General features: G+C 56.0%; 1 protein-coding gene across 5 annotated transcripts in view; it reads right to left on the bottom strand.

Annotated features, from left to right (window-relative positions):
* TCF7 (transcription factor 7) overlaps nucleotides 1-15,161 on the bottom strand; it is a 34,236-nt gene extending 19,075 nt beyond the window's left edge. Inside the window, exons 1-3 of one of the 5 annotated variants that reach the window (XM_036846256.1) lie at nucleotides 14,710-15,161; nucleotides 14,451-14,517; nucleotides 13,816-13,940 (exon numbers count right to left, since the gene is read on the bottom strand). In XM_036846256.1, coding sequence (XP_036702151.1) covers nucleotides 13,816-13,940; nucleotides 14,451-14,517; nucleotides 14,710-14,961 — 444 coding nt within the window. In that variant the 5' untranslated portion in view covers nucleotides 14,962-15,161. The remainder of the gene's footprint in view (nucleotides 1-13,815; nucleotides 13,941-14,450; nucleotides 14,518-14,709) is intronic. The other 4 variants (XM_036846258.1, XM_036846257.1, XM_036846253.1 and 1 more) reach the window with 4 other exon arrangements.
* Between the last annotated feature and the right edge of the window lie 9,350 nt (nucleotides 15,162-24,511).

Genomic DNA, 24,511 nt, shown 5'->3' with positions numbered 1-24,511 from the left:
CAAGGAGTCTGGCCAGTTTCTGAGTGGGAAGCTGCCCCACGGCCTGGGAACATGAGAATGAACTTCCCAGAAGGAAGCAGGTCCTCCAAAGGGGACTCGCCTGCCTATCAGCCAAGCCTTGATGTGCGGGCTCCCGCAGACCCGTCTGCAGATATCCCCCGGCTGGGCTCATGCCCTTTTATCGCCAGTCGCCGCTCTGGGCCCTGCTGCCCAGGACATGGTGCTCTCCAGAGGACGGCCCTCAAGCACCCCGCCCACAGCGTGCTGGACGCCTTGTGCTAGACGCCCACCGCAGAGCATGGAGCCGCGGCGGTGTGGCCAGCTGAGCTGGAGGGCTGGGGTATGGCTGGGCCACACCCTTGTGGACCAGGAGGCTTTAGTCCCGCCTGCCAGCACAGGACTGTGGCCAGGGATGCACAGAGCCCTCCCAGGTCCACGTGGCCAGTCCAGCAGCTGCCCGGCCTCGACATCAGATAGGGGGTCCTGCCACAGCAGAGGCGAGGACTGGAGTCCCTGCCTACAGCCTTGGCAAACCACAGGCCTGCTAGAGACCCAGCCTGGCCCCGAGGCACCCCCGGAGCTAGCGGAACCTCACTGAGCTGAGTGGCCTGGCCCACAGCCTCCAGCGGTTTCTATGCATTCGTTTACTTTTGTTTTCCTTCTTCCTCTCTGAGGTAAACGCCCCTCAGGACAGGATGTTTTTAGAGGAAAATATAAGCTTCCGGGAGCTGCTGCAGCGGAGCTGCTGGTTGATGCTACCGACACACTGTCTGGGGACTCTGCAGCAGCCCGGGGGCTGGGCGTCCCCTGTCCAGGCAGTCGCCCTCCCAGCTCCTCACGGCCCAGCCCTCCGCGCGAGCCCATGTGCCTGAGGCAGAGGCCAGGGCACAACCTCGGCTCAGGCTGTCTTTGGCAGCAGGGAAAGCCAGGCTCTGGGAAGAAGGCATTTGAGGAGTTCAGAGATTTTGCTCCCCTGGGAGCAAAACCAAAAGGCTTTGTAGAAAAGGCAAGAAGATAGCAGTGGAGGTGCAGATTTAGAGACGGCAGCCCCCACTAGTGACAGCCTCCTGTGTGCCTAGCACCCTGCAGGGTCCGCCCCCCGCCCCCCGAATCCCACCAGTCTTCCCAACCACTTTGTGACGTGTGTGTACAGATTGTGCGGATGAGGAAAGGGTAGCCGGGAGAGGTTAAACGACTTGCCCAAGGTCTCAGAGCAAGTAATGACAGATCGGGATTTGAATCCAGCCCTTTGGGCTTCCTGGCCAGAGATCTTTACCACTCAGTGAGAGGCCTCACAGGCCAGCTGGTGGCGCACCAGCAATGGAGACCACACGTGTGAGGCGCGGGAGCCGAGTGGTTGCCAGGTTCTCCCCCCCGACACTGGGTCTCCTCACTAAGACCTCCACCCACCCGGGACCTGCTGGATTTTGCCAGCAACACCCTGCCCTCATAGGAGGTGATGTGGGTCCTCAGTCGTAAATGACTAAAGGAACCGTGAGAAGTCATTCTTCCCACCAGGTCTGGCCTCTTTTCCCAGTCCACGTGCATGCGGGGTGGGATGGCCACCCGCAGAAGAGTTAGTGTGCTGCCCAGGAGCGAGAGCCAGGACAGCCCGGCGCAGGGCCCAGAGAGGCGGAGGCTGATGGGCAGCGACGGCTCAAAGGTGGGAGGCAGAGGAGACTTGGAGATCTCATCCCCAGCCTTGGCACTGCATTCCTGCCCCGATTAATTCCAGCCAGCTTCTGAGAAGCAAAGACAAGATGGGGGTCTCTGAGTTACCTGGTCTGTTCAGCTGCCTGTACCAGCCCCGGGAGGACAGTTCTGCCCTGGGGCCACAGTCAGGAAGCTCACTTGGGTCTAACCCTTGCAGCTACTGCCAGTTAAGGAAGGCCCTTGGGGCTCTGCCTGGACTCAGTCCGGTGGTTTATCCCAAGTGAACAAGGCAAAGAGTGGAAAGGAGTCGCTGGAGGCTTCAGGCCCCAGGATGCTCCCACCCAAGCCCCTCACGCCAAGTGTAAGCAGACGGAGGAGGGCAGGGCTGCTCCAACTGCCACAGGGGCCCTCTTGGGGTGGAGCCCTCTAATGAGGTGGAGTTAGGGGGTTCCAAAAACCACAGCAAACAGCTTTTACAGATACACACCTGGGTCTAACACTATAAAAATACAGGGAGAGGGTGAAACACTAAATTCCTGGGGGAGGTGAGGAGTGGGGATGGATGGGATGGGGGAGCCAAGGGGACCCAGCTGTAGCTATTAAAACCCAATTTTTCAAAAATGAGTGGATAGATACGTCGTCTAAGAGGCAAGGTAGCAGGTGGTAAGGGCAGGGAACACAGAGGTAGATGCCTGAATTCACATCTCTCCTCCAGCACTTGCAAAGTGCGTCTCTCTGTGCTTCCGGTTCCCCATCTGTACAATATCCATATCTCATAGGGATTAAATGAAGTAATATTTGTGTCTGCTAATATTTTTTAAAATTAATGAAGAAGAAAACAAAAGACAAAGGCGAGCATGTCCCTAGACCAAGGCTTTTCAGGAAAGCCAGCCTTTGTGCCAGGCCAGGGCTACTGGCCCTCGATTTCCTTTGGTCTACTGCCAGATTGCTGTTGGGCCAGACTCCTGAGGTCCTGACTAGCCCAATGACCAGAGCCAGGGCAGGGGCAGGGGGAGGGGTGGGGGGTGGCACGGGAGGAGCAGAGGAGGGCAGTGGTAGAAGAAGAAACTCTCAAAATGCCGCAGCAGGGTTGGGAGGTGGATCTGGTTCCCAAGGGTTTTGGGGAGGGGACACCCATGCGCAGGGATGCCCTCAGATTCCTCAGTCCAGCCATTCCCATTGTCTCAGAGCCTAGGACACCCTCTAGCCCATCCCTGGACCACACAGAGGAGGGCACCTGGGCCAGAGAAGTCCAACAGTGAGCTCCAAGCTAAGCCAGGACCAGGGCCAAAGTTAGAAAGAAGGAATCAACCTACACATAGTCTTAACTGTCCTTGCATCATGCATCAAACCTGATGTAATCTTTTTTTTTTAAATTTAATTTAATTTTTGGCTGCGCTGTGAGGCTTGCGGGATCTTAGTTCCCTGACCACGGATTCAACCCATGCCCTCGGCACTGAAAGCACGGAGTCCTAACCACTGGACCACCAGGGAATTCCCAAACCTGATGTCATCTTAAATGTCATTTATAAACACTTTTCCAGGTAATATTTATTCTGGAAGCCCTGAGGTCCTGCTTCTAACCAAGAAACAACCCTTTTGGCCCCTGATAGCATGTAGTCCAGCCCTGACCCAGGTCCGGAGCTCTGAGGTCACGCCCAGGAGGGCCAGTAAGGGCCAAGTCTTTCCTTGAGGCCAGAGGAATTCAGCTCATAAACTCAACAGGAGTGGGTTCAGCTTTGCAGCCTGCAATGCTCCCAACGAGCTCCACACAATCAAGACCAAAGGGACAGAGCAGAGCCTGGGCTTTGGGGTAAAACAGACCTGAGTCCAAGTCCTGACTCTGCCAAGTACTAGCAAGTTCTTAACCTCTCTGAGCCTCAGCTTCCCCATCTGTAAAATGAGAGCAATAATAGTATCTACTTTCTTGGTTTCTTGTAAGGATCTTGATATCAGGATTAAAAGTCCCCAGCTCAGGTCTGGCACTTGGGAAGTTCTTGACATGTGCACTATTACTGTGGCTGTTGTTATTCTTGCAACTGTTTACGAGCACCTACTATGGGTCACGCACTATGCTGGCCACTAAGGTTCCAGCAGTGAAGAAGACAGATGTGGCCTTGGCCCTGTAGATCCTCTCTAGCCCTTTTGATTCCAACCACCATCCCTTAAACCCCACCTCAACACGGCCATCAACCCTTGTGGCCTCTGCAATCCCAGCTTCATCTGGCCCCACACCCTTTGGTCTATGTTCACCCCCCCAGCCCCACCCATGGGGTTGCCCACCACAGCTGGGGGGCTCCCAGGCTGCAGCCTGCTTCAAAGCCTGTCGGCAAGCTCTGGGGCGGCTGCTGCAGCCCGGCGCACACTCGGGGCCGCCCCGCCTGGACCCTGGCTATAGCCGCAGAGACCTCACTGCCGCTGCTGCAGAGCTCTCTCCACAGGCTGCTTCTCAGCGTCCCTAAGCGCCCACCCACCCCCTGCCTGCCTGGCCACCGGGCCAGCCACAGAGCCATCTGATTTGAATGAAACTTCAAACTTAATGACTTTCATGCTGGTTATTTAAAACGCAATGTAATTTTCTTAAACACCCTATTATTTCTTTTGATAGCTACAAAGCTTCCCCCAATCCCATAAGCATGTTTATTTTTAGGGAAAAGAGTGGTTTTGCAGTTGGTCATAGAGACTATAGGGAAAAGGAGCCTGCAGAAAGTAGGACAAAGAGTCAACCATAGCAGCCTGGAGACCCACAGCTGCCTCGCCTTCGTGCTGGGGCAGGCTCCACCGACACCATGGGGTCCAGGGCAGGACCCTGCCCTTCTCATGCCAGCACATCCGCCAGCGGCCCTCCTGTCTACCATCTGGCAGTGGCCAAGTTCCCCTTCCTGTGCTTCCCCTCTACAGGCCCCAGTGTCCTCATCTGTAAGATGGTTCCACTGGCTTCCCACAGACATGCCAGGCATATATGGTCTGGGGAAGGGGTCCTGGGGCCACCGACATGCCCTCAGCTGCCTCCTCCGGACATTCTGCCCTAGGTAAGGCCTTGAGGCCTGCAGCTTTGACCAACTGGACGAGATCTGTGCCCAGATAAAGTGGCCTCCGGCAGTGGCTGCCCACACTGGGAGGGTGGGTGGGTGTGGCCCTGCCAGTCGGGGCCCCCTGGCAAGGGAGGTGGCCTAGTGGTGGGTGTGCGTGCAGAGGTCAGCTGAGCCCCGCCAATGCGGGGTGTCCTCTGGGAATGGCTATTTTTAGATCCCAGGCTTTCATGTGGCCGAATGATGTGCAGTTTACAAAGCATTGGTAATGCGTTTCAGATGGCGGCCCAGCAGACCGGGAGGCTGGGCCTCCTGCCACCAGAGCCAGGTCAGAGTTAGTCAGAATACCCTCAACTGGACTCCTGTCACCTGTCTCTCCCTCCCTACAATTCCTTCTTGCCTGATGGGGAGACTAGGCCTGGAGAAGTTCTTGCAATGCCCGACAAAGCCCCACCTGAGGCCCACCCGAGCAGCAGGCCTCTCCAGCTGACGCTTATCTGAACCTCAGAAATCCTCATGGCCAGGGCTCCCCACCCCCGTTTACAGAAGGAAACTGAGGCCCAGAGAGGTTAACAGATTTGCTTGAGGTCACACACCCAGGGGAGAAGGTGGCCTCGGTCCCTGGCTTCCTTACCCATCATAGCCCCCTCCCCTCATGGGCAAATTGGGCTTCCTGGAAGGGGTGATCGGCCAGCCCTGGCTAGGCTGCCCAGACACGGGGGGCTGGGGCAGCTGTAACCATGCACCCCCAGGACCCACTGTTCCCTGGGGCCACATCCTGCCCATCCACGCCTGCAGCCCCAGCCGCACACTCGCCATCAGCTGAAAGCAGGGAGTGTGGAGCCCAGACACCTCTCCGTCCGTGGAGAGCGAAAAAGATGGTTGTTTTAATGGCAGGGGTGAAGGGGTTGGCAAAGCATCTGCTTCCTCTGATCTCCAAGGAGCTTTGGCTGTGGAGTTGGCTGTGACATGAAGGCTGTGTGTCACCACCTCCCTCTGGGCTCTAAAGCCGTATCTGCTGGCACAGCCCAGGCAGGCAGGCTCCATGGCTGGGACAGGCTACAAGGCTGCCTCCCCACAGGAGAGGGCCAAACTCACCAAACTACCACCTTGGGCCAGGGACCCTATCCAGCAGGGGACAGTCCCTCTCCCACCAGGGGACTGAGCCAACGGGAGCCCCATGTTCTGCAGGACCAGAAGGGGCCAAACCCTCTGACCAGGACAAACCCTCCCGGGCTGCAGCTCAGAGACTACGCATGCCAAGGCTGATGTGGGCCACACCTCTTTAAGGGAGGGAGGCGGCACCCACGTCCAAACCCCAAGCATCAAAGGTCTGCGAGCTGAGACAGCAAACTGCCTGAAGGAAGAAGCTAACAATGTCCTGGGTTCTCAGAGACCCTCCATTGACTCCTGGGGCCTTGGAGTCCTGCTAGAGACAGTGCTGATGAGACGTGCTCTCCACACCCTGGCTAAAGCACCAATGGGCTGTACAACCTGACCTCTGGGGTTCAGCTCCCCTCAGGAAACAGTGGACAAGACCCTGGACTCACGACCCTGGAGTGAGACTGAGAGTCAAAAGAAATAACACAAAACTTCCACCTCTGAGGCACTCCTGCCTTGCATGTGCCAGTTCGCTCGGGTCTGCCCTGCCCAAAGCCCACCCCCTCCCTTGCATCCCAGCATCCACCTGCCCCAGCTGCCGGCTCTGCCCGCCTCACCCTCTATGTTCAACTCAAACCATCTCCCGTGGGCACCACACCGCCCTTCATGCTGCTAACACACTGCGGGTACCCACCAGCCACTCCTGGGCTCCGGAACCAGCGCCGCCCGGGTATTAAGGTCACGTGCTGCGCCTTCAGTGCTGGCCCTTCTCCAGCCTCACAGACCCTGGGCTTCGGGTGGCCCTTCCAATGACCAAGAACATACTAATTTCTGCCTCTCCTCCTCTGCTTGAGCTGTGACCCCAACCTAGAGCATTCTCCCACTCTCACCTTTGCAGGTTCTGGGCCAGCCAGAACTCTCCCCTGTCAGGAAGCCTTCCTGGCTGCCCCCACTGGCCTCCCTCCCTCCTCAGTGCCCTTTATCCAACACGGCCGACTCCGAGCCCCCAGGAGAGTCTCTTTGCGTTGCCAGAACTGAGCTCTGGGGGGTGGGGCAGAGGCAGCCGTCCCCTCTGTGCTGAGCCAAGGCCAAGTGGGGCTCCGTAAATACCGGTTAAGAGTCTGGACCAGGATTCTAGATACAGCTGGCACTATGTCGTTGACCAGCTGAGGGCCCGAGGGCTGGCTGGGCCGGACAGCTGTCCTCTTTGCCCTGCCCCAGGGGAACTGGCTGCTGAGCTGAGGACGGACAGCATCAGGGGCTTTAGTCCAGCCGCACCTTCAGGAGCACTGCACCTACTGGCCCGGCGTCCTTTACAAGGGCCGTTCCCACACAGTGTTAACAATCCCTCCCACAGTGGCTTCCACTCATGAAGCACCTACTATGTGCCGGGAACTCCACATACACTGTCTCGTTCCATTCCACAGTAACCCAAGGAGGTAGGAACCTTCGCTATCCTCATTTTTAGATGAGAAAGCTAAGGCCCACAGGAGTTAACTTACCCAAGGCCACTCAGCCAAGGAGTGGAAGATATGGTATTTGAGGGCGGAGCTTCCCGACTCAGGCCTTCCCCCTTCACTCCTCTAAGGGGCCTTGGATAAGTCCCTTCCCTGACCTGGCTTTACTGTCCCCACCTGCAGAGGAGGGTTGTCACCCAAGGATCTGTGCACCATACCGTTGGGGGAGGGGGAGCCCTGTGACCTGATAAAACACCTGTTTCCTCCAACAGAGTCTTGTTTGTACACAGTGGCAGGAAGCAGCCAGTCACAAGGTATGAGGGAGTGTGACTGTATGGCTCCGGGACCGCAGCTGCCCGAGGAGGCTCAGAGAGGGCTGCAGCTCCCCTTGTCCCCTCCATGTGGCTCTGCGCCCACCCTGATCCAGCCTGACCTCAGCAGTTATGCGACTTGAAACCAGTGCCCCTGCAGCCCATTCTTACAGCTCAGCTAAACCTCCCTTCATGCAGGAACGGGGGTTGGGTGTGATCTTAGGAGACCCAGGAGGGCATGGGCTGCCAACTGGCCATGAGAGGGGACCACCAAGGCCCCCCCTCTTCAACTCCACTCACGCCTAAGTCTTGGGAGCACCTGGGGAAGCAGGCAGAACTGGTATGGATATCCCTGTTTGCGGGCTATGGAAGCTGGCTCGTGAAACCCTGCTGGGGCCGGGGGAAGAATACCTGGGTCCTGGTGACCAACTCAGGGCTCTCTGTCAGCCCCTCCACCCCGCTAAACTGGAGGAGTGGATGGCAGCCCTAAAACTGCAGCCCCTGGTGACAGGGTGGGGCAGGGGTCTGCAGGATAGGCCTCCTTCAGGGTGCTTTCCTGGCCCTGAAATGCATCAGGGAAGCCCCCAAAACAAAGTTTCACCTTGGGAGCAGCTGGTGGTGAGGGGGATGCTGCAGATTTTCCAAATACCACACAGCCTTCCAAGTCAGGAAGGAATGCAAGTCAAAATTACTTTTAAGTCTCACTGCCCACCATGAACCTATAAAACGAACAACAAAAAAGGGGAAACTCCACGTCAGCTATGCTTGGGCACCGCAAGGAACCCTCAGTGAACTGGGGCCATGATTCTTCCTACCTCTTGAACCCATAATTCTCTTTGAACATTATGCTCCAGGAAAATAATCAAAATGGAAACTAAGGAGTGATTTGTACAGAGCATCGTTCCCACTGGTAAAGGCGGCAAGCTGCGAGCAAACTAGAAGCCCCATGAGGGAGAGATGAATAATAAACATGAGGGAAAACAAGCAAAGAAGCCGTGCATGGGCACTGCCTGGGGGCCTGCACACCAGGGAAGCGTCGGAGCAAGACACAGGGGTGTTACACACGGGGCACCATGTGAGAAAAGCTCTGGGAGTGGTTCAGAGGCTAATGGCCATGAAGGTCTTTTCCCTTTTTTTTCTTACAAAATAGCTTAAGCCCCTAACATCTTGTGTAAAGGGCTTCTATATGGCTGGGGAAGGGGAGCCTCTTTCCGAAAAATCTCTGGGCGGTGGGAGAGGATTCTCAGGATGGAATGAGTGGCTATGGCTCCCAGTCTGGCCCCAGGAACAACACTTTTCCTCCCAAGAATGCCTGGGTGAGGCAGGCATTGAGGGGGCCTGTACACCTGAGTCCCACCTGAGGGCTGGTCCCCAGGGTTCAGACCCCCAAACCCCGTGGCCCAAAGTGGAGATATAATTCTCCAGACAGGAGTGCACGTGGAGCCTACCACTGAGCCACCACTGGTCCCAGAGGAGCCAGGACAGCAAGGGAGAGGGATCACTTGTGGCCAAACCCCGACACCCAAGCCCAGGCCACGCTGGCACCTTCCTGGGCACGTCCCTGGTACTGCTGCCTCCAGTCCTCACTCCAACTCTGGGAGGAGGGCTTGCCACTCCCATTGTGCAGATGAGGAAACTAAGGCTCAGACATACTTCTGACACATGGGCTGTGTCTGGACTAAGCATGGAAAGTGCATCATAAACCAGTGCCAACCACCTTGGCCTGAAGAGCTGCCGGGGTGGGCACAGCAGCCGAGGCCTGGTGGGGGATGACGGAGGGCCCCACTTGGATGGTCAGAGCAAGTCTCTCTGAGGAGGTGACACCTGAATAAGCCCTGGGTGAGGAATGAGAAGCGGCAGCTAGGTGAAGAGCTAGAGAATGCCGAACTGCGGGAACGAGCGCAAAGGTCTTGAGGTGGAAAGAACTTGGTGGCTGTAAAACCTATCAGGCCACTGAGGTGGCTGCTTTTTAGGGAGAAAGGAAGAGTACGGTGCAGATGAGGAGGGGTGGTCAGCAGGGGCTGGCCACCCAGGCATTCAGGCCGTGGCGAGTGGCTTAGATTTTACTTCAAGAGCAATGGGAGCCTCTACAGGGTTTCATCAGGCGAGAGATGGGATCTGACTTATGTTTGGCTGCTCTGTGGATCCTGGACTGAGGGTTAGGGTAGGGTTGTGGGGAGGGACCCAGGTCCGCTGCAGGGACCCTAGAGGAGGCTGCCTTCCTGGAGGAGGGATGGTGATGGTTGGGGCTTGGGGGTAGCGAATGAAGTAGAGACGCGGAAGATTTGGGATGTCTGAAGGGAGCCCAGATGCCTGCCAGCCCCCTATTTGTCTTCATCTGGCAGACAACTCTACTCCTTCAGGAAGCTGCTCAGCAGACCCTCCCCACAGCCTAGGCAGGGGCCAGGTCTGCCCAGGACACGCCAGCAGGACCTTTTGTGACAGTACTCCTCTGGCCAGGGATTCAGGTCTATTCATCTGTCTCCTCCACTCAGCTGGGCACTCCAGGGGCAGAGGCTGGTTCTGCTCTGTCTGGTGCCCAGCCTGGTGCCAAACTCTCTCCTAACAGGCTTCATCCCAACCAGGGCCGGTGACCAACCATCACTACCCCTCCTCCGCGAGGCCCCACTGCTCACCCTCTGAGGGGTGTGGAGGGTTGGGTGGGTGCATCTCTGCAGAGCCCCCCCGGACAGGCTAGCCACACGTCAGCAGCACTTCCTTCCTCTGCTCAAGTCTTGCTCATACCCTCACCTCCTGCTCCCCCAGGGCTCGCTCCCCTCACTTGGACCTCAGACCTTGGAGTCAGAGAACATGAGCCCGATGGCCAGGAGTCCACTGCTTCAAGTGGGCTCCTCCATGTCAGATGTCTCCGGGCATGCCCAGACACCAGGATGGCACAGGGGAACAGCCCCAAGTCCCTGCAAGAGCCAAAAGGCTCAGCTCAGCTATTTTTTTTTTTAAATTGAGATGTAACTCACATACCTTAAAATTGACCATTTTAAAGTATACAATTCAGCGGCTTTTAATATATTCACAAGATTGTGCAACCATCACCACTACCTAATTCCAGAACATATTCATCACCCAAAAAAAGAAACCCCATACCCATTAGCAGTCACTCCCCATTCTCCTCTTCCCTCAGCCCTCGGCAACCACTCCTCTACTTTCTGTCTCTATGGATTTGCCTATTCTGGGCATTTCATCTAAATGGCAAAAGGCTCAGCAGCCTTCCAGGCCACAGATACCAAGCAGAGCCCATAGAAGGGGTCCCAAGAGTGACATGGCCTCATACCCTTTTTGAGATGAGGATTTGCACCAGACTGTCAGTTCTGCACTAAGAGTCTGAGTTTCCCTAAGGAGTGATGCCTTACTCATCCCAGAAATCCCTCAAAGTCTGGCGCAGGACCAGTCATTGCCCCTCCCCACCTCAATCCCAGAGCGGAGCAAACAAAACAAAACAATAGTGGCTACTGGTCTAGGCCAGTAACTGTCTGCAAGCCTACATTAGATGCCTGAAAGACATCAGCTATGAAATTAACTTTGACCTAATTTCCACTTCCAAAAACAGAGTTTGCAAGAAACCAAGTACCAAAAAGAAGGAACCTTTTGGGAAAAAAATCTCCCTCTGCCCCCCTGGCAGTTGTCTGTGAGGTGGTCATTTGGCCCATTGCTCCTGACAACGTTCAAGTCTGCCTGCTTTGAGGTGTCCAACGTAGCAGCCGCATGGGTATTCCACCCACACAAGGGCAGATGAGGTCCCTGGCATGGGTTTTCCCCACTGTCAGGGGAGGTCAAGCGTTCGGCCCTGAGCTCCCCCGCACAACTGTTGACCACTTGGATTCTCTCAGAGAGGGCAAAGAGCAAGAGGGGCCAAGTTCTAAGGCTCATGGGGAGGGGCTGGGCAGTGTGTCATCTGTCCCCTGAAGAGGGGCTCAGGAAAGCAGAGCTTTGGAAAAGAACTTCCAAAGGTGATTTTCCTCAGGTCCCCTACAAGGGACTCCTAACCCATCGTAAGAGTTTCTTTCCTCATTCCAGACACATGAACCTTGAATCACATGATAAATGTGCTCCCAAAACATGGGGTTAATTAATTTTGCTTTTTAAAACCTCACCATATTTTAAATGTCCACACAACTCTGAGTAACACAAAGAACTACTACTCTTATTTGCTATTTGGTTGTAAGTATCAGATTTGCTTAAAGGAGGCTCCCCTATATTCACGTACATCTTCCTCACCCAGCATCTCCCCAACTTAGGCCCTTGCCTCTGTCCTTGTCCCCAGCCCCATGGAGCAGCCGATGCCAGGGCACAGAAAGTCAGCTCCAGAGCCTGCCCTCCTCCTGTGTTCCCAGAAGCCAGGCTGTGGGAGGCTACAGCTGTGTGGGGAGGAGGACAAAGGGATCTGCCCCTATAAGAGAGGGTGTGACACATAGAAATGCATCTGCTGTAGCTTGAGAAAGAGCCCAAAGTTGAAAAAAACGAATGATCCAGGCCAGGGGAGTGATGGTGTGCCTGCCCTAGTTCCTACTCCCCCCCAGTCCTGACTGCTAGAGGCAGCCATCCATCTGCCTACACTTCGACCCGTGTAAGCTAAAGGACACCAAATGGTCCCACCACCACACCCTTAGGAAGAAGGAGGCACTCCCACTCTGGGCACTCTCCTACCACTTGCTCAGGCTGTGAAAGAAACTCAGAAACACCGCCTTTTCCCTGCACCTCTGTGGAATCATAAGATGCTGGAGGGAATCTGCCTGCTAGGCCTGCTTTGGGTCCTAGGCCTTTTGTTTAGTCATGATTATCAGGGACCCCAGCCCCCTGTTGGCAGCTCACGTGCCTGTGGTTTGGCAGTGGTGGGTTATGTCCCACCACTTGGCCCCAAATCTAAAGGTTTACACCTTGTAGGGGGCCCCCAAAGCATCCTTCAGTATCAGCTCATGGAGGGTAGAGGTCTCTCGGGAGAGCTGCTGCGTCAGGTGGCAAGGTCAGAAGGTGAGCCCCTTGCCCCACAGACTTGGAAGGAAGCGAATACCTCACAGACGGAGCCACCCCAGAGCAGAAAGCCAGACAGACCACTCAACCAACATATTCCTTCACAGATGAAGGAACGGGGGTCCAAAGGGCAAGGAGCTTATTTCTAGTCAGCTGCCCACCACCAGGTTTTCCATCCTGGGTTTCTGGAGAAAAGGCTCAATCTACTTTCTCATGTCCCACCAGCTTCAGCATGAAACAGCTTTCAGAACCAACCCTCCTCACTCCTGATCTGACACAGCCTGGCAGTCACTCTCCGCCCTCTGGGTGACCCCCACCACTAGCCATGTGAGCCTCCTACTGCTGGCCTGACCTGCACTGGGTCTACATTTGCACCCAACACCCGCCCACCACAGATCCCAAACCCTTACATGTACTCTAGAAGCTCTAATCTCACCCCTGACTTCGGCCAGCTGAGCACACTCTGAAACACTAATCTGAGTTTTTCGTAAGTGCAGCTTTACTGCTGCTCCACAGCACTCAGAAAGGGCTCTTCACACTTTAGGTCATCTGCACCAATGGGCAAAAAGCATGGTTTGTAATGATCATGGAATCTTCTCAAAGCACTGGGTGCTTAAATTTAATTTGAAAATTCATTCAACAGGCCACTTACTGACACTACTGATTTGAAACACCTTTGCAAACCCTTCCTGGTGCATTTGAGACCAAGCCAGCTTCATAAAAACCCACTTTCCACACATCGTGTTCGGGTTGTTTCTCTGGTAAGGCCACATTCATGCCAATAAGGACAGAGCGAGTAGAGCATGTTTCTCCTGTACAACCAGGAGACCTGAAGACCAGCTTTTCTGCCCGCTCCTCTAAACACTGAGGACTGGGGCTTAGTGGGAGAAGGCTAATAGCAAAGCTCACAGCTCCGAGCACACTACATACACCACCCTCGGGAGGGATGGGTGGTCTCAGCTTAACCGTTCTCCAAGCCGAGTCCAACCCAGCATCACCTAGCACCAGGACAGGGCCCACGCCTGCTAGTGAGCAAGCTGGGAAGACAACAGCCAACCGCTGGAGGCAGGTGGGGTGCCTAGGGCAGCCCTCCTTCCTTCAGGGAAGTTCTCCTTCTGGTTCAGATCCCGCTGGGTGTGGATGGGAAAAGAGACAAGAACAGAGTTCTGTATCCATTTTGTTCTAGGTAAAAGTCACTTCTTGCCCATGCCTCACATACCTGATCAAGAAGGTAGCAGGCACAAGGCGGGATGGGCTGCTGGGGCCACTTACCAGCGAGGGCTGCGGCTGGGGGTGCTGCCCTGCTCCCGACGGGGGTGGGTAGTGCATGAGCAGATTGAAGGCGGAGTAGACGGTGTCTTTGTACATGCCGCTGGCGCACTCCGGGGCCTTCAGGCCTGGAAAAACCACAGCTGGTCAGAAGCGCCAGCCCGGGCGGCTCGGGCTGAAGGCTGTCTGTTCGCTCGAGAGAAAATCGGAATTGCCAAGGGGTCCCCCTTCAAGTTCGTGACTTGAAGGGCTGGGGGTGCCCGCAGTGCCAAGTTTCGACGAAGGACCCCGAGTTCGGGCCTCCCTTTCTCGGCCCCCACTCCGCCCTCCGGCCAAGGAACCTTGGCCAATGCTTTCTCCTCAAGTCGGGGGATTAGTCAGTCACCTGGGCAGGAGGGGAGGCGGAGATGGCGGGGGTCTGTTTACTCCTATAAAGGTCAGGGCACCGGAAGTGACTCGAGCTCGGCGGCGCCCGGGAAACCCGCCCCCACTCCCCCACCCCCTCGGTTTTACCGCCTCCTCGAGCTGCAGTTGGGGGGAGGCACCCCCTCGGCTCCCTCCCGTCCTCAAAGGCCCCGCTCTCCCACCGAGGCCGGGCCTTAGCGGGAGGAGGGGAGCCGGGCCGGGCAGAAACTCACCGTCTTCCAGAGACTCTGTAAGTTTGTCGGGGAAAAGTCTCTGCGAAGTGTGTTCCCGCCCGAGAGCCTGCGGGGAGATCCAGAGGGGCCTTGAGAGGGCTGGGAAAGCTGGGGGCTCGGGGCCCGGGGCAGGAGGGGTCTGAGGGATGCGGACCCCCGAGGGCCGCGGGAGGGAGGGGCGGGGCAGCGCGAGCCGAGCGCCCGGGCCGGCGGAGCGCGGCGGCTGCGGGGGAGCAGCGGGGCGCGGGCCGGCGCTCACCTCGGCCCCGACCTCGGCCTCGCCGCGGGCACCGGCGCCCGCCCCCGGGACCCCCGTGTCGCCGGCCGCGCCCTCGGACTCATTGACGAGCGACGACTTGAGCTCGGCCAGGTCGCGCTCGGGGCCCGCGGCGCTGTCGCGGCTCTTGTCGTCCTGCTCCTCGCCCTCGTCCTGGAAGGCCAGCAGCTCGTCGGGCGCGCCGAGGTCGTCGCCGCCGGCCGCGCCGCCCCCGCCCGAGTCCAGCTGAGGCATGGTGCGCTCCGCCCTCGGGGGCGCGGGGCGCGGGGCGCGGGGGTGCGGGGCGCGGAGCCGGCCCGGGAGGCAGCGAGCCCGGAGTCCGGACCTCCGAGCCCGGAGCGCGGCGGGCGGAGCGCGGGCTGACTCCGCCTGGGCGGGCTGCGGGCGCGGGGCGCGGGCGCAGGGCGCGGGCGCAGGGCTGAGAGGCTCGGGGAGCTGGCGGGTCCGAACATCAAAGGCGCCGCCGGCTGAGTGCCGGGGGCGGGGCGGGGACGCCGGGGGCGGGCCCGGTCGATGGGCGGAGCCATAGCGCCCGGCCCCTCCTCTCCCGGGAGAGGCCGGGACGTACCCAGTGGGTAGAGACTTAAAGGGCTCGCTCTCCCAGGCATAACCTGAGTGAGGCGTCGGAGGAGCCTGAAAAGCATCACACTTCTGAAATGCGGGGACTCTAAAGGAGATTCTTGACCTTGATTCCTCACCTACAACAAGGGAGTCCCTTCCTGCGCCCAGGTTTCTCCCCCAGCTGCGGAGGGCGCGGAGTTTGTGGGTGCCTTGGAACGGGAGCCAAGGTGTGAGCAGTCTGTGCCCCGGGCCCAGTATGTCCTGCTTGGAACTGGGGGCTTCCTAGAGCTCGGGGGCTGCTCGAGGCTGTGCTCGAACACCGGGCCGGCAGAGTTAGGACTCCTCAAAACTCCATTCTCTGGCGCATCTTCCAGCCTTCTGCCAATCTGGGACCTCCTTCCAGGTCGCCCGCACACAGTGCGAACGCAAGCATATACCCCTCACACTTCTATTGAGTGCCTGTTGTATGAGGGACTCATACATTACACATCTGTGATGGGCCTCTCAGCCATGTGGCGGCTCCGAGGCGCGAACACAGCCAAGTGGGCAAGGGGGAAATATCCCGCCAGACCCCATTCCAATCCTCCAGCCCCACCCCCCCACCCCACCCCCAACACCTCGCTCAACTGAGTTCCATGCCTGGAACCTGCGGCCGGAGGAGGGGAGACTTTGGGCAGCTACGTGGGCCGCGGGATTCTGACGAGGGGTCAGTGGTCCCAGCAACTTAACCGGGAAGTCGCATTCCCGCAGAGCCCATTGACTCTGAGCCTGGCGCAGGCGGGCCCCCGCAAGATCTAGGCTGCAGGGTCTTTAGCCGGAGGAGAGCGGGAACGTGAGCCACCTTCCATCGCATCTACCAGGCACCTTGGGTCATGTCCACGCGGGCCTCCTCAGCACACTTGACCTCAGCTCAGCCCCTGCATCTAGGAAAGACACCGGCCCTTTTGGATCGCGGTGCAGTAAACCCAGCAGGTTTCGGTGCTGGATTCAGTGTAGACGTTCCCACGTCTCCCGAAAGCAACTGGTGCAGAGGGTATTTAGGAGGCGAGAGCGTCTTGGACGCGTGTCCGGTTCAGAGTCCCACAGGAGTCCTGTAGCGGCGCAAAGCCTGGCCGGAAGAGGGCCGCGCCGCCCCTGCGGGTCCAGGCCCAGCCGGGCTGGCTGCGGATCAAAGAGCCACGGCCGCCCTTCTCTGCGTTCAGATCCTATCTGCACCCGCCCAGCGGGGCGCCTCGGCCCCCCACCTCAGGGCTAGAGTGCCCACTTTTCCTCCCTTCCCGGTGCTGGAGGGGCGGGGCGTAGGGGGGAGGGGGTTGGGCACTGGTGCTCAGCTTGGTGATGGAGATGTGGGAAGACCCTGCCCATTAGGTCTCCCCGGGCTCCTTTCCTGGCTGTGAGCTTGCTGCTCAGTCTCACTCATCCCCTCTAGAGTGTGTGTGTGGGAGGGTTGTTCCAGCCTGACTTGGCCCAGTTGAGGGGCAGAGGGTACAGGAGGAGGGGCCCGCAGCTTCCCCCATCCCCTGCCCCTGAGGTTGCAGGGTCTGACTTTGGAATGAGCGTCCTCTGGGAAGTTGAATGGGAATACGAATCTGCCTAATCCAAAGGCTTTGGAGGTCCTCCTCTGTTTGCGGGTGACCCCAGCTTAGTAGGAGCCTCCTTCCTCCAGGAGAAGGTCTGCAGACCCATGCCGTCACAGTGGACATAGGCCAGTGGGGATTGAAGTTTTCTCCATGGAGAAAGGAGAGAAGTCAGGGCAACAATGAAGTGGTTGGTTTGTTTTTCTCAATAAGGCTAAATTTTTTTCAGCTTAAAGTATTAGCCTTTAATCAGAGATTATGAACTTTCTGCTCTATTGGGATGAAAACAGCCTTTCTTTACTAAAATGATAGTGAGAATTGATTTTTTAAATATCCTTATTTGGCAAAAGAAAAACTTGGCCACTCTCTGTTCCCTCTGCCACCCCAAATTTCTTTGGACATTTTATAGGGCTGTGAAATCCCAAGGTCTGGGATCTGCTGCCCTATGGGGTCATGGCCCCAACCTCTTGCCCTGCTGGGTGGAACTGGGGGAGGGGGTGGGTGAGTAGGGACAACAGAGGGGTGAGGTGGGTAAGGTTGGGAGAGAGAAGCTGAGGCTCAGACATCCACAGCCACACTGGAATCAGCCTGAAGGCTTGCTGAGGGAGCCTCTACCCTATATCTGGACTCAGGCTGTGGAGAAGGGAGGGTCCGAATTGGGGACCTGCCCTCCAGGAGGCATTGACTGTTTGAGAAGCTCAGAAATTACTAGAGCTGAGTTTGTTACTGTATTAATCTGTACAGATGACGGGCAGAAGGAGCTCAGATATGGGGAGATCAATGTGGCTGGAGCGGTCAGGCTGGTTTCCTGAAGGAGGCGGATTTCGTCTGGGTCTGGAAGGCTCTGTAGTGCTTGGAGAGATATAGAGGAAAAGGTATTCAGGCTTGTCCCCAAAAGATATATACTCACCTCTGCAGCAGCCCCTTGTCTGGTCAGCACTGAATCCATCATCCACACCGTGACTTCATATTACTGAGTGATTACTATGTGCCAGGCATCATGGCAAGAGCCTCACACACATTATCTCGTTTATTCACCATACCAATCCTATGACATAGGGACTATTATCCCCATTTATGAATGAGGAAACTAAAAAGCTCAGAGAAGTTGAGTAAGTCACCGCAGGTCTCACAGCTTAGAAGTGAGGGTATTAGTATTCCGAACCCTGGCAGTCTGACTCCTGAGCTACCCTAACCACCACACTCTAGTGTTCCATTATGACTTCTAAAATTCCAGAGGGTGTCCTTATCTGCTTTGTGATCTTTGCAGACAAATGCTGATGAATGAGCTGTCACTAATAGAATCCCAGCTTCCTGGGTGGCTCACGTTGCATACAGGGGCCACCAGGAGGCTTGGGGAAACTTCCTGGCTGGTCTGAATAGGGTGGCTCAAGCCCTTTGCTGGTTGAGAGGGCCCAGAGCATCTGCCTTGAGTCAGACAGACCTCAGCCCGTACCATCTCTCCCTTGGGCTCACCCTAGACTGCCTGCTCTGGGCGCTGACTCAGATCCCAAACAGAGATGATAGGCCCTGGGGTTCCTCTGTGGGGTGGTGAGTGGGATCTGCTGTGGCTGCCCCCCCGGAGGTGACCAGGGAGTTTGGGGACCAGGGCCAGCTGCAGAGAGGCCCCAGAATCTTCTGGACTCACGCAGCCCAGGCTTCATTTTCACACAAATGAACCAGGTGGATCGCGCTGTCATCAGATGCTGAATGCAGGACAAAATCGGAGCTCTTAAGGGTTGAGGGATGGAACAAGAGAGCTCTGGGTTTGGATTTAGACAGACCTGGTTTCCATCCCTGCCCTGTCATTTATTAGCTGGGGGACCGCAGATAAATCACTGACCCTCTCTGAGCCTCAACTTCCTCAGGGGTAAAATGGGTGTCACCCCAGAGCCTGCCTCGCACTGTGGGAGCAAGGCTGAGATGACTCATGTATCCTAGGAAAGAGCTTAGCACAACACCCAGCACATTCCAAGCACTCTAATAAATGGGTGCTCTTGAGCTAGATATTTTTCAGAAGTTGTTAGGCTAATTGGCTCTTCATGTAACGTCATGTAAATCATCTAAATGTTCTCATGGCCTGAGCCCACTTAATCACAACTAAGGCTGAAAATATACATTTCCTTTCCTTTTCTTTCAAGTTCCTTTAACATGAAAGGCCCGCATGAACTCTCTGACCTTTTCTAACAGGGAGACCCTTGAGATGTGGTGTTTCCAGAAAACAGCTCAAAGGAGCCCCAGATGGATTTGGTAAATTACAACGGGGAGAGAGGTTCAGAGTGGGTCTCTTCCTGCCCGCCAGCCGCCTGGCATCCTGTTGGGGCTTGCTGAACGCTGCCTGGAGGCTGGGCTGCTGGCTCCAGGCAGGAACACTTCCCATGGAGCTTTCTCTCTCGGGGCAAAGCCTGGTCACACGTCCTAGAGTCAGACTGGTTTGTTACTAGAAACACAGTTTGCTCTCTGAAAACTCTGTGTAGTTTCACTGCACGTCTGTGCATGTGTGTCTGTGTGTGTACATGTGGGAGGTTGTAGCCTGCAGAATGGCAAAGACACACAATTGCTGGGATGTGACTGCTCTGGCAGCTGCCTTTAAAATGAAGCAAGAGGGTTTGGGGGTCATTTTTTCCATCTTTATAATCTTCTGTGTGTTCTCCCCCAGACCCCCTCCCCCACAATTAATGCAATAACCGAGAATTACTCTTAAAATAGAAATTTAATAATGAAGCTCGATGTTAGCTTTTCCTGATGAAAACCCAAGGAAGTTTGGCCAAACTGGCTTGAGGGGTCGTAGTGGTGGTGAGATTATAAAGAGAGCTGCCCCACAGGTTCAGAGGGCTCCTTATGACAGTTTCCCAGGGCTTATCTCCCACATGGGACCAGCTATTGTTCCCAGTGAATGGGGCTGGGATTTGCTCACCCGGAGGAATAAAGAGTCCTGGGTTTCCACAGGAAGGGGTCCGGAGTCAGAGGCACAAAGGTGTCAGCAGCAAAGGCAAGCTGGGAGTGGCTGCTGCGTGCCCAGCACTGTGCCACCAGGGTGCACTGGTCTCCCAGGAGCTCAGTAGTGGGAGGCTGTGTCCCGTACCCTGCTCCACCACTGGCCTGCTGGATGAACTGCCTTCTCCGGGCCCAGTGCCCCTTACCTAGTTTCAGGGATGCAGTGAGGAGCCTGTGGCGATGAGTCCAGAGGTGAGAGACAAGAGGCACCCCAAATGCAACAGGAAGTGGGGGACACTGAGGCCCAGTGTCCATGTGAGAGTCGCCGGCAGTTTCACGGAAGGGTGTGCCCACGTTCGCTCCTGTTTGGGTTGTGGGAACGGCCCCGGACACGTTGACGTACGAACGTCTTACCAGGAAAGTACCATTAGATGTCTCTTTTTGAAACAGGGCTGTCAGGGCTTTGCTGCTTATCGCTAGGGTCTGTCACAGAGCTGGCAAACTGCAGTGCTCAGAAATTTTTGGATGGATGACTTACTTGATGGATGGATGGATGAGTAGGTGGATAGATGGATGGGTGAATCATTCACAGCAGGGACCACTTAGAATTCAGGGAGAAAGTAGCAAGCCCAGTACCCGCTTTCTAGGAACTTGCCGTCTTGCGGGGGACATCAGGCCAATAGAGTTCCCAGGAGCCAGGGGTTTGGAAACATGGCTGTTGTATGCATGTCATGGTGGACAGGGAGGGCTTCCGGAGGATGAAGGTCAGCCTAGGAGGCAAGCAGAATTTAGGAGGTGGGGCAGTAGCCCACAGTCTGGGTGGTGATGAACTTTGACCCCATAGGGTCTCTGGGGCCTAGGTGAGCCAGGATCCTGGGGGAGAGTTTGGCTATCTGTTGATCCTTGCCCAGAATGGCACATCTTCATGCCCCAGTTCCTACAGTCCCCTCAGCCCCCCTCCAACTGGGACAATTTCTCCCAAGTACCGCCTCCCCAGACACCAGCTCTCCCTGTTTACCTCCTCTCCTAGGACAGACTACTTCCTGGGCGCATAATCCACCATCTTGCACTGGGCTTCAAGGCTTTCCTGGCTCAGTGCCCCAGGTAGAGTGCCCCCTCTTTTCTAGCAGCTGGGCGGGGGGAGGAGCAACAGGACATGGGAGGTAGGGAGAATTAAAGGGGACCTGGGCCAGACCCTGGAGTCACTGCCAGTCCCAACGTACATGGCCAGTAAAGATTCTGAGAAGTCCTGCACCAGGAAAGTCCTGTCTAGCCTTCCTTGGTTAAGTGCCTTCCAAACTTATCTGACCGTAAAACTATTTTTCCACGTATGATTTTCCAAAGAACGTGGCTCCCCTGAAAGTCTTTTGGGAAATGCTGGTATCCCTGGTTTCAGGAGGCAGAGATGGGCACTCCTTATCCAGAACATATTCCAATTTGTGTCCCTGATATGGAGGAAATTAGCAACACTTGCACCCCAAACTGGTCTTTACAGCTCTAACCAGGCTTCACTCTAGGCCTACTGGAGTCTCGGCTTCTTGGGATCACGGAACCTTCATCTGTGCCATTGCTGAGTGCTAATGTGGACCAAGCATACTGTGGCTCTTAATAAATGCCTGCTGCCCATGGGATGGGGCTGTTGTGTAAAGGTCCAATCCACCTCGGTTCCTCAAACTCCCAGGGGCTATTCCCATTGGTTTGTTAGCTGGGAATTCAGCAGCGTCTGAGATGCCTTGCTTTTTCAAGGCTCATCTCTGGTCTCTCCCTTATCCAGGAAGCCTTCCCACCTACTTGGGTCCACAGGGCTCTCTCTCCCTTCCAGACTCCCATTGCCTTTTGAATTGGAACCCCTCAACTGCTCCTGAGCTGTTCAGTCTCTGTTTCCCGTGAGTGAGTCTCCTGTCCCTCGACTGCTGTCTGTGTTGTCTGGTGGTCAAGAGCGGGGCTTAGAGCTCACAGCCTGTGTGTGAACTAGGGCTTCTGCACTTACTCATTGTGGGTGGGACCTTGGGCGAGTCACCTCTTTCTTGGAGCCTTCGGTTCCTCATCTGTTAAGTGGGCACAATGATAGTATTGTCTCAAAAGCTGGGAAGGTGAGATGAGTTCCTGCTTGTAAAGTACTTTGCACGGTGTCACGTGTGGAGTAGGTTCTTGCTAAGTGGCAACCAGTTTCAATTATTATTATTGATCCCAGCCAGCAGGGCTGAGCCCAGGACCAGCCCTTCAAAGTGCTTAGCAGAGGCTGTCCTGCCATCTCGCAGTCCTGCTAGTCATGGGTGGAGAGCGGGAACCAAGGTGAGGAAGGCACCAGGAACCCTGCCTTCTGAGGCCAGGCCGAGGCCACTGAGTGTTCAAGTGGGGACTCCTGAGTGGGGACTCCTCCTGCCAAGAGATGGCCACCTCCACATGTCTGCAGGCCCGAGGGAGCCAGCTGGCCTGTGGCGCCTGAGGGCAGAGACAGGACTAATGGGAGGAAATTACATGGAGAGATTTCATCTGGCTTGAGGAAGCACGTCTACCAGGCAGAGCTGGCCAACCGTGGCCCGCCCAGGCCACCGACAGAGCCAGTGAGCTCTCCCTGTCACCAGAGGTGTACGAGCAGAGGCTGGGGGCTTCCAAGGGAGGGAAGCCACTGAGGGGATTTCTACCCTTGAGGCTCCTCCGAGGCTGTGGGCAGTCCCTTGTACTTCCTGAGTGGGCCTGCCCCCCCTGGCCCATCTGAGTCCACCGCAGGTGTCTGAGAGTGAGGGCAAAAGCTTGGATACTTCTGGCTCCAAACTGGGGCTGGAGACTGGAGGGGAGAGGGTGTTGCTATAAGAGGCTGATCTCAAGGGGGTTAATAACCACAAAGTCACCTTTTTGAGGCAGCAGCTTAGTTCAGTGGCTGACATCATGGAGCCGGAGCCTGTTCTGTGCCCAGGCACCTGCCTTAGGCCTGCTGGGGTCACGGAGGACAGAGATTGGTAGTGGGAGGGGTCTTATTCTTAAATCAGCCTCCTCTCTCTTGCTGCACCTTCTAAAACCAGGGGCTGAGGAGAAAGACGGGAAGAAGCAGGAGAGGTTCTGCCACTTGGTAGCTCTGTGACTTTGGACAAGTCACTTAACCTCTCTGTGCTTCAGTTTTCTCTGTAAGACAGAAAGATAATAATACCTCCCTCATTCGGTTCTTGTGAGGATTAAGTGAGTTATTGTTTGTGGTCCATAATAGTCCATAGTAAGTACCATGTATTTGTTAAATAGATAAAAATTAATTGATAAACTCACCTATGCCTAGCCTAGTATCGTGCAAGGGTCTTTATATCAATCACCTTGTTTAGTCTCCACAACAGCCTAATGAGGTTGAAACTACTATTATTAGGGAAAGTGAATCTGAGAAGGTCAAGTTCCTTGCCCAAGGTCACACAGCTGATGAGAGGCAGGGTGAAGGTTTAAACTCCGGATGGTCTGGCTCTCCAGTCACTCGGCTCTGCTGCCCCACAGGTTTGCAGCCTCTCTAGGGAGGTAAGGTGCCAATGAGAGCAGGGTAACAACAGATCAGTGGGCAGGAAGGGGTCAGAGGCGTCCCCCAACCCCCATCCGCCTTGGTCAGGCTGGAAGCCCCCTCTCGCGGCTGCTGCCTGGGAGAGATTTCTCTGACTAATTTGTGGAAACGTTGCTGGGTGACTCCGATTACAAATTACAGCCCTGCTTCCTCCAGCTGAGTAATCTCCATGATGGGGAGGAGGGGGCCTGGAAGTAGCCGGAGTTCTGGGCTGGCAGTGTTTGCCTTGGCGGTGACACTGCTGAGGGAGCTGGGCCACCCCAGACAAGCTCCAGGGACAAGGGACAGGAGCTGGACAAGAACACAGTCTCTCTGGGTGGTGTGGGGCTGTGGGCCTAAGGTGTCCTGCTCACTCCCATTTTCTCTTCTGTCCCAGCTGGACTCCTCTCTCTTGCTTATGACTGTGTGCCCTGGGCTGAGCCAGGGCCTGGCAGAGAGCAGATGTCCAATAAATACCTGTTGGATTCCAGAAGTCTCCAGACACTGCACTTCACTGTTTACAAAATTCCTTCCCCTCTGTTATCTCATCTGATCCTTACAACAACGATGAGAGGTAGATGAGGAAACTGCGGCTCAGAGAGAGGAAGTGACTTGCCCAAGGTCACACAGCTCAAACCCGGGTTGCCAGGCTCCAAGTTAACTGTAGCTCTGCAGCCCACAGAGACGTCTCCCCTGTCCTTGTGTGAGGACAGTGGGAGGACAGAAAGAACCCCTCGTGGATGGAGGCTGCCCCATGGCCTCCTTCGGCACAGAAGTACTCCTCAGAAACCGTCAGGGGAGATGGCCTTATTGTCTACTGGGACACAGAGCTACAGCGTCTGGGGCTTCTGACTGGGATGAGGGGGCTCAGGGATGCCAAGTTCTTTCCCAGCCTCTCCTGGCTGTCAGATAGACAGGTCCATGCAGTCAGAAGCTCTTTGCCAGGGAGGTGCATCCAAGTCACTGTCCCAAAGGCCAGTCTCCATTCTGCAGCGGTGAAAGTGCATCTCTTCACCTCTGGGTCACTTGTGGGCCTCTGCTGACAACTGCGGTTTTCCTGGTCAGCTCTGCTGTTTTTACTTTTTGTTCACTGCTCTATTATTACTGATATCGTAAAGGGTTTCCCCTTCTGGTCAAGCTTTGTCTTTTGTTTTTAATATAATTTTGGAACTTCTCTCCTCTCCTCTTT

Source organism: Balaenoptera musculus, chromosome 3, assembly GCF_009873245.2.
Source record: "Balaenoptera musculus isolate JJ_BM4_2016_0621 chromosome 3, mBalMus1.pri.v3, whole genome shotgun sequence".
Taxonomy (NCBI): Eukaryota; Metazoa; Chordata; class Mammalia; order Artiodactyla; family Balaenopteridae; genus Balaenoptera; species Balaenoptera musculus.
Note: the sequence above shows the minus strand (reverse complement) of the source record. Positions and strands in the feature narration are given on the sequence as shown.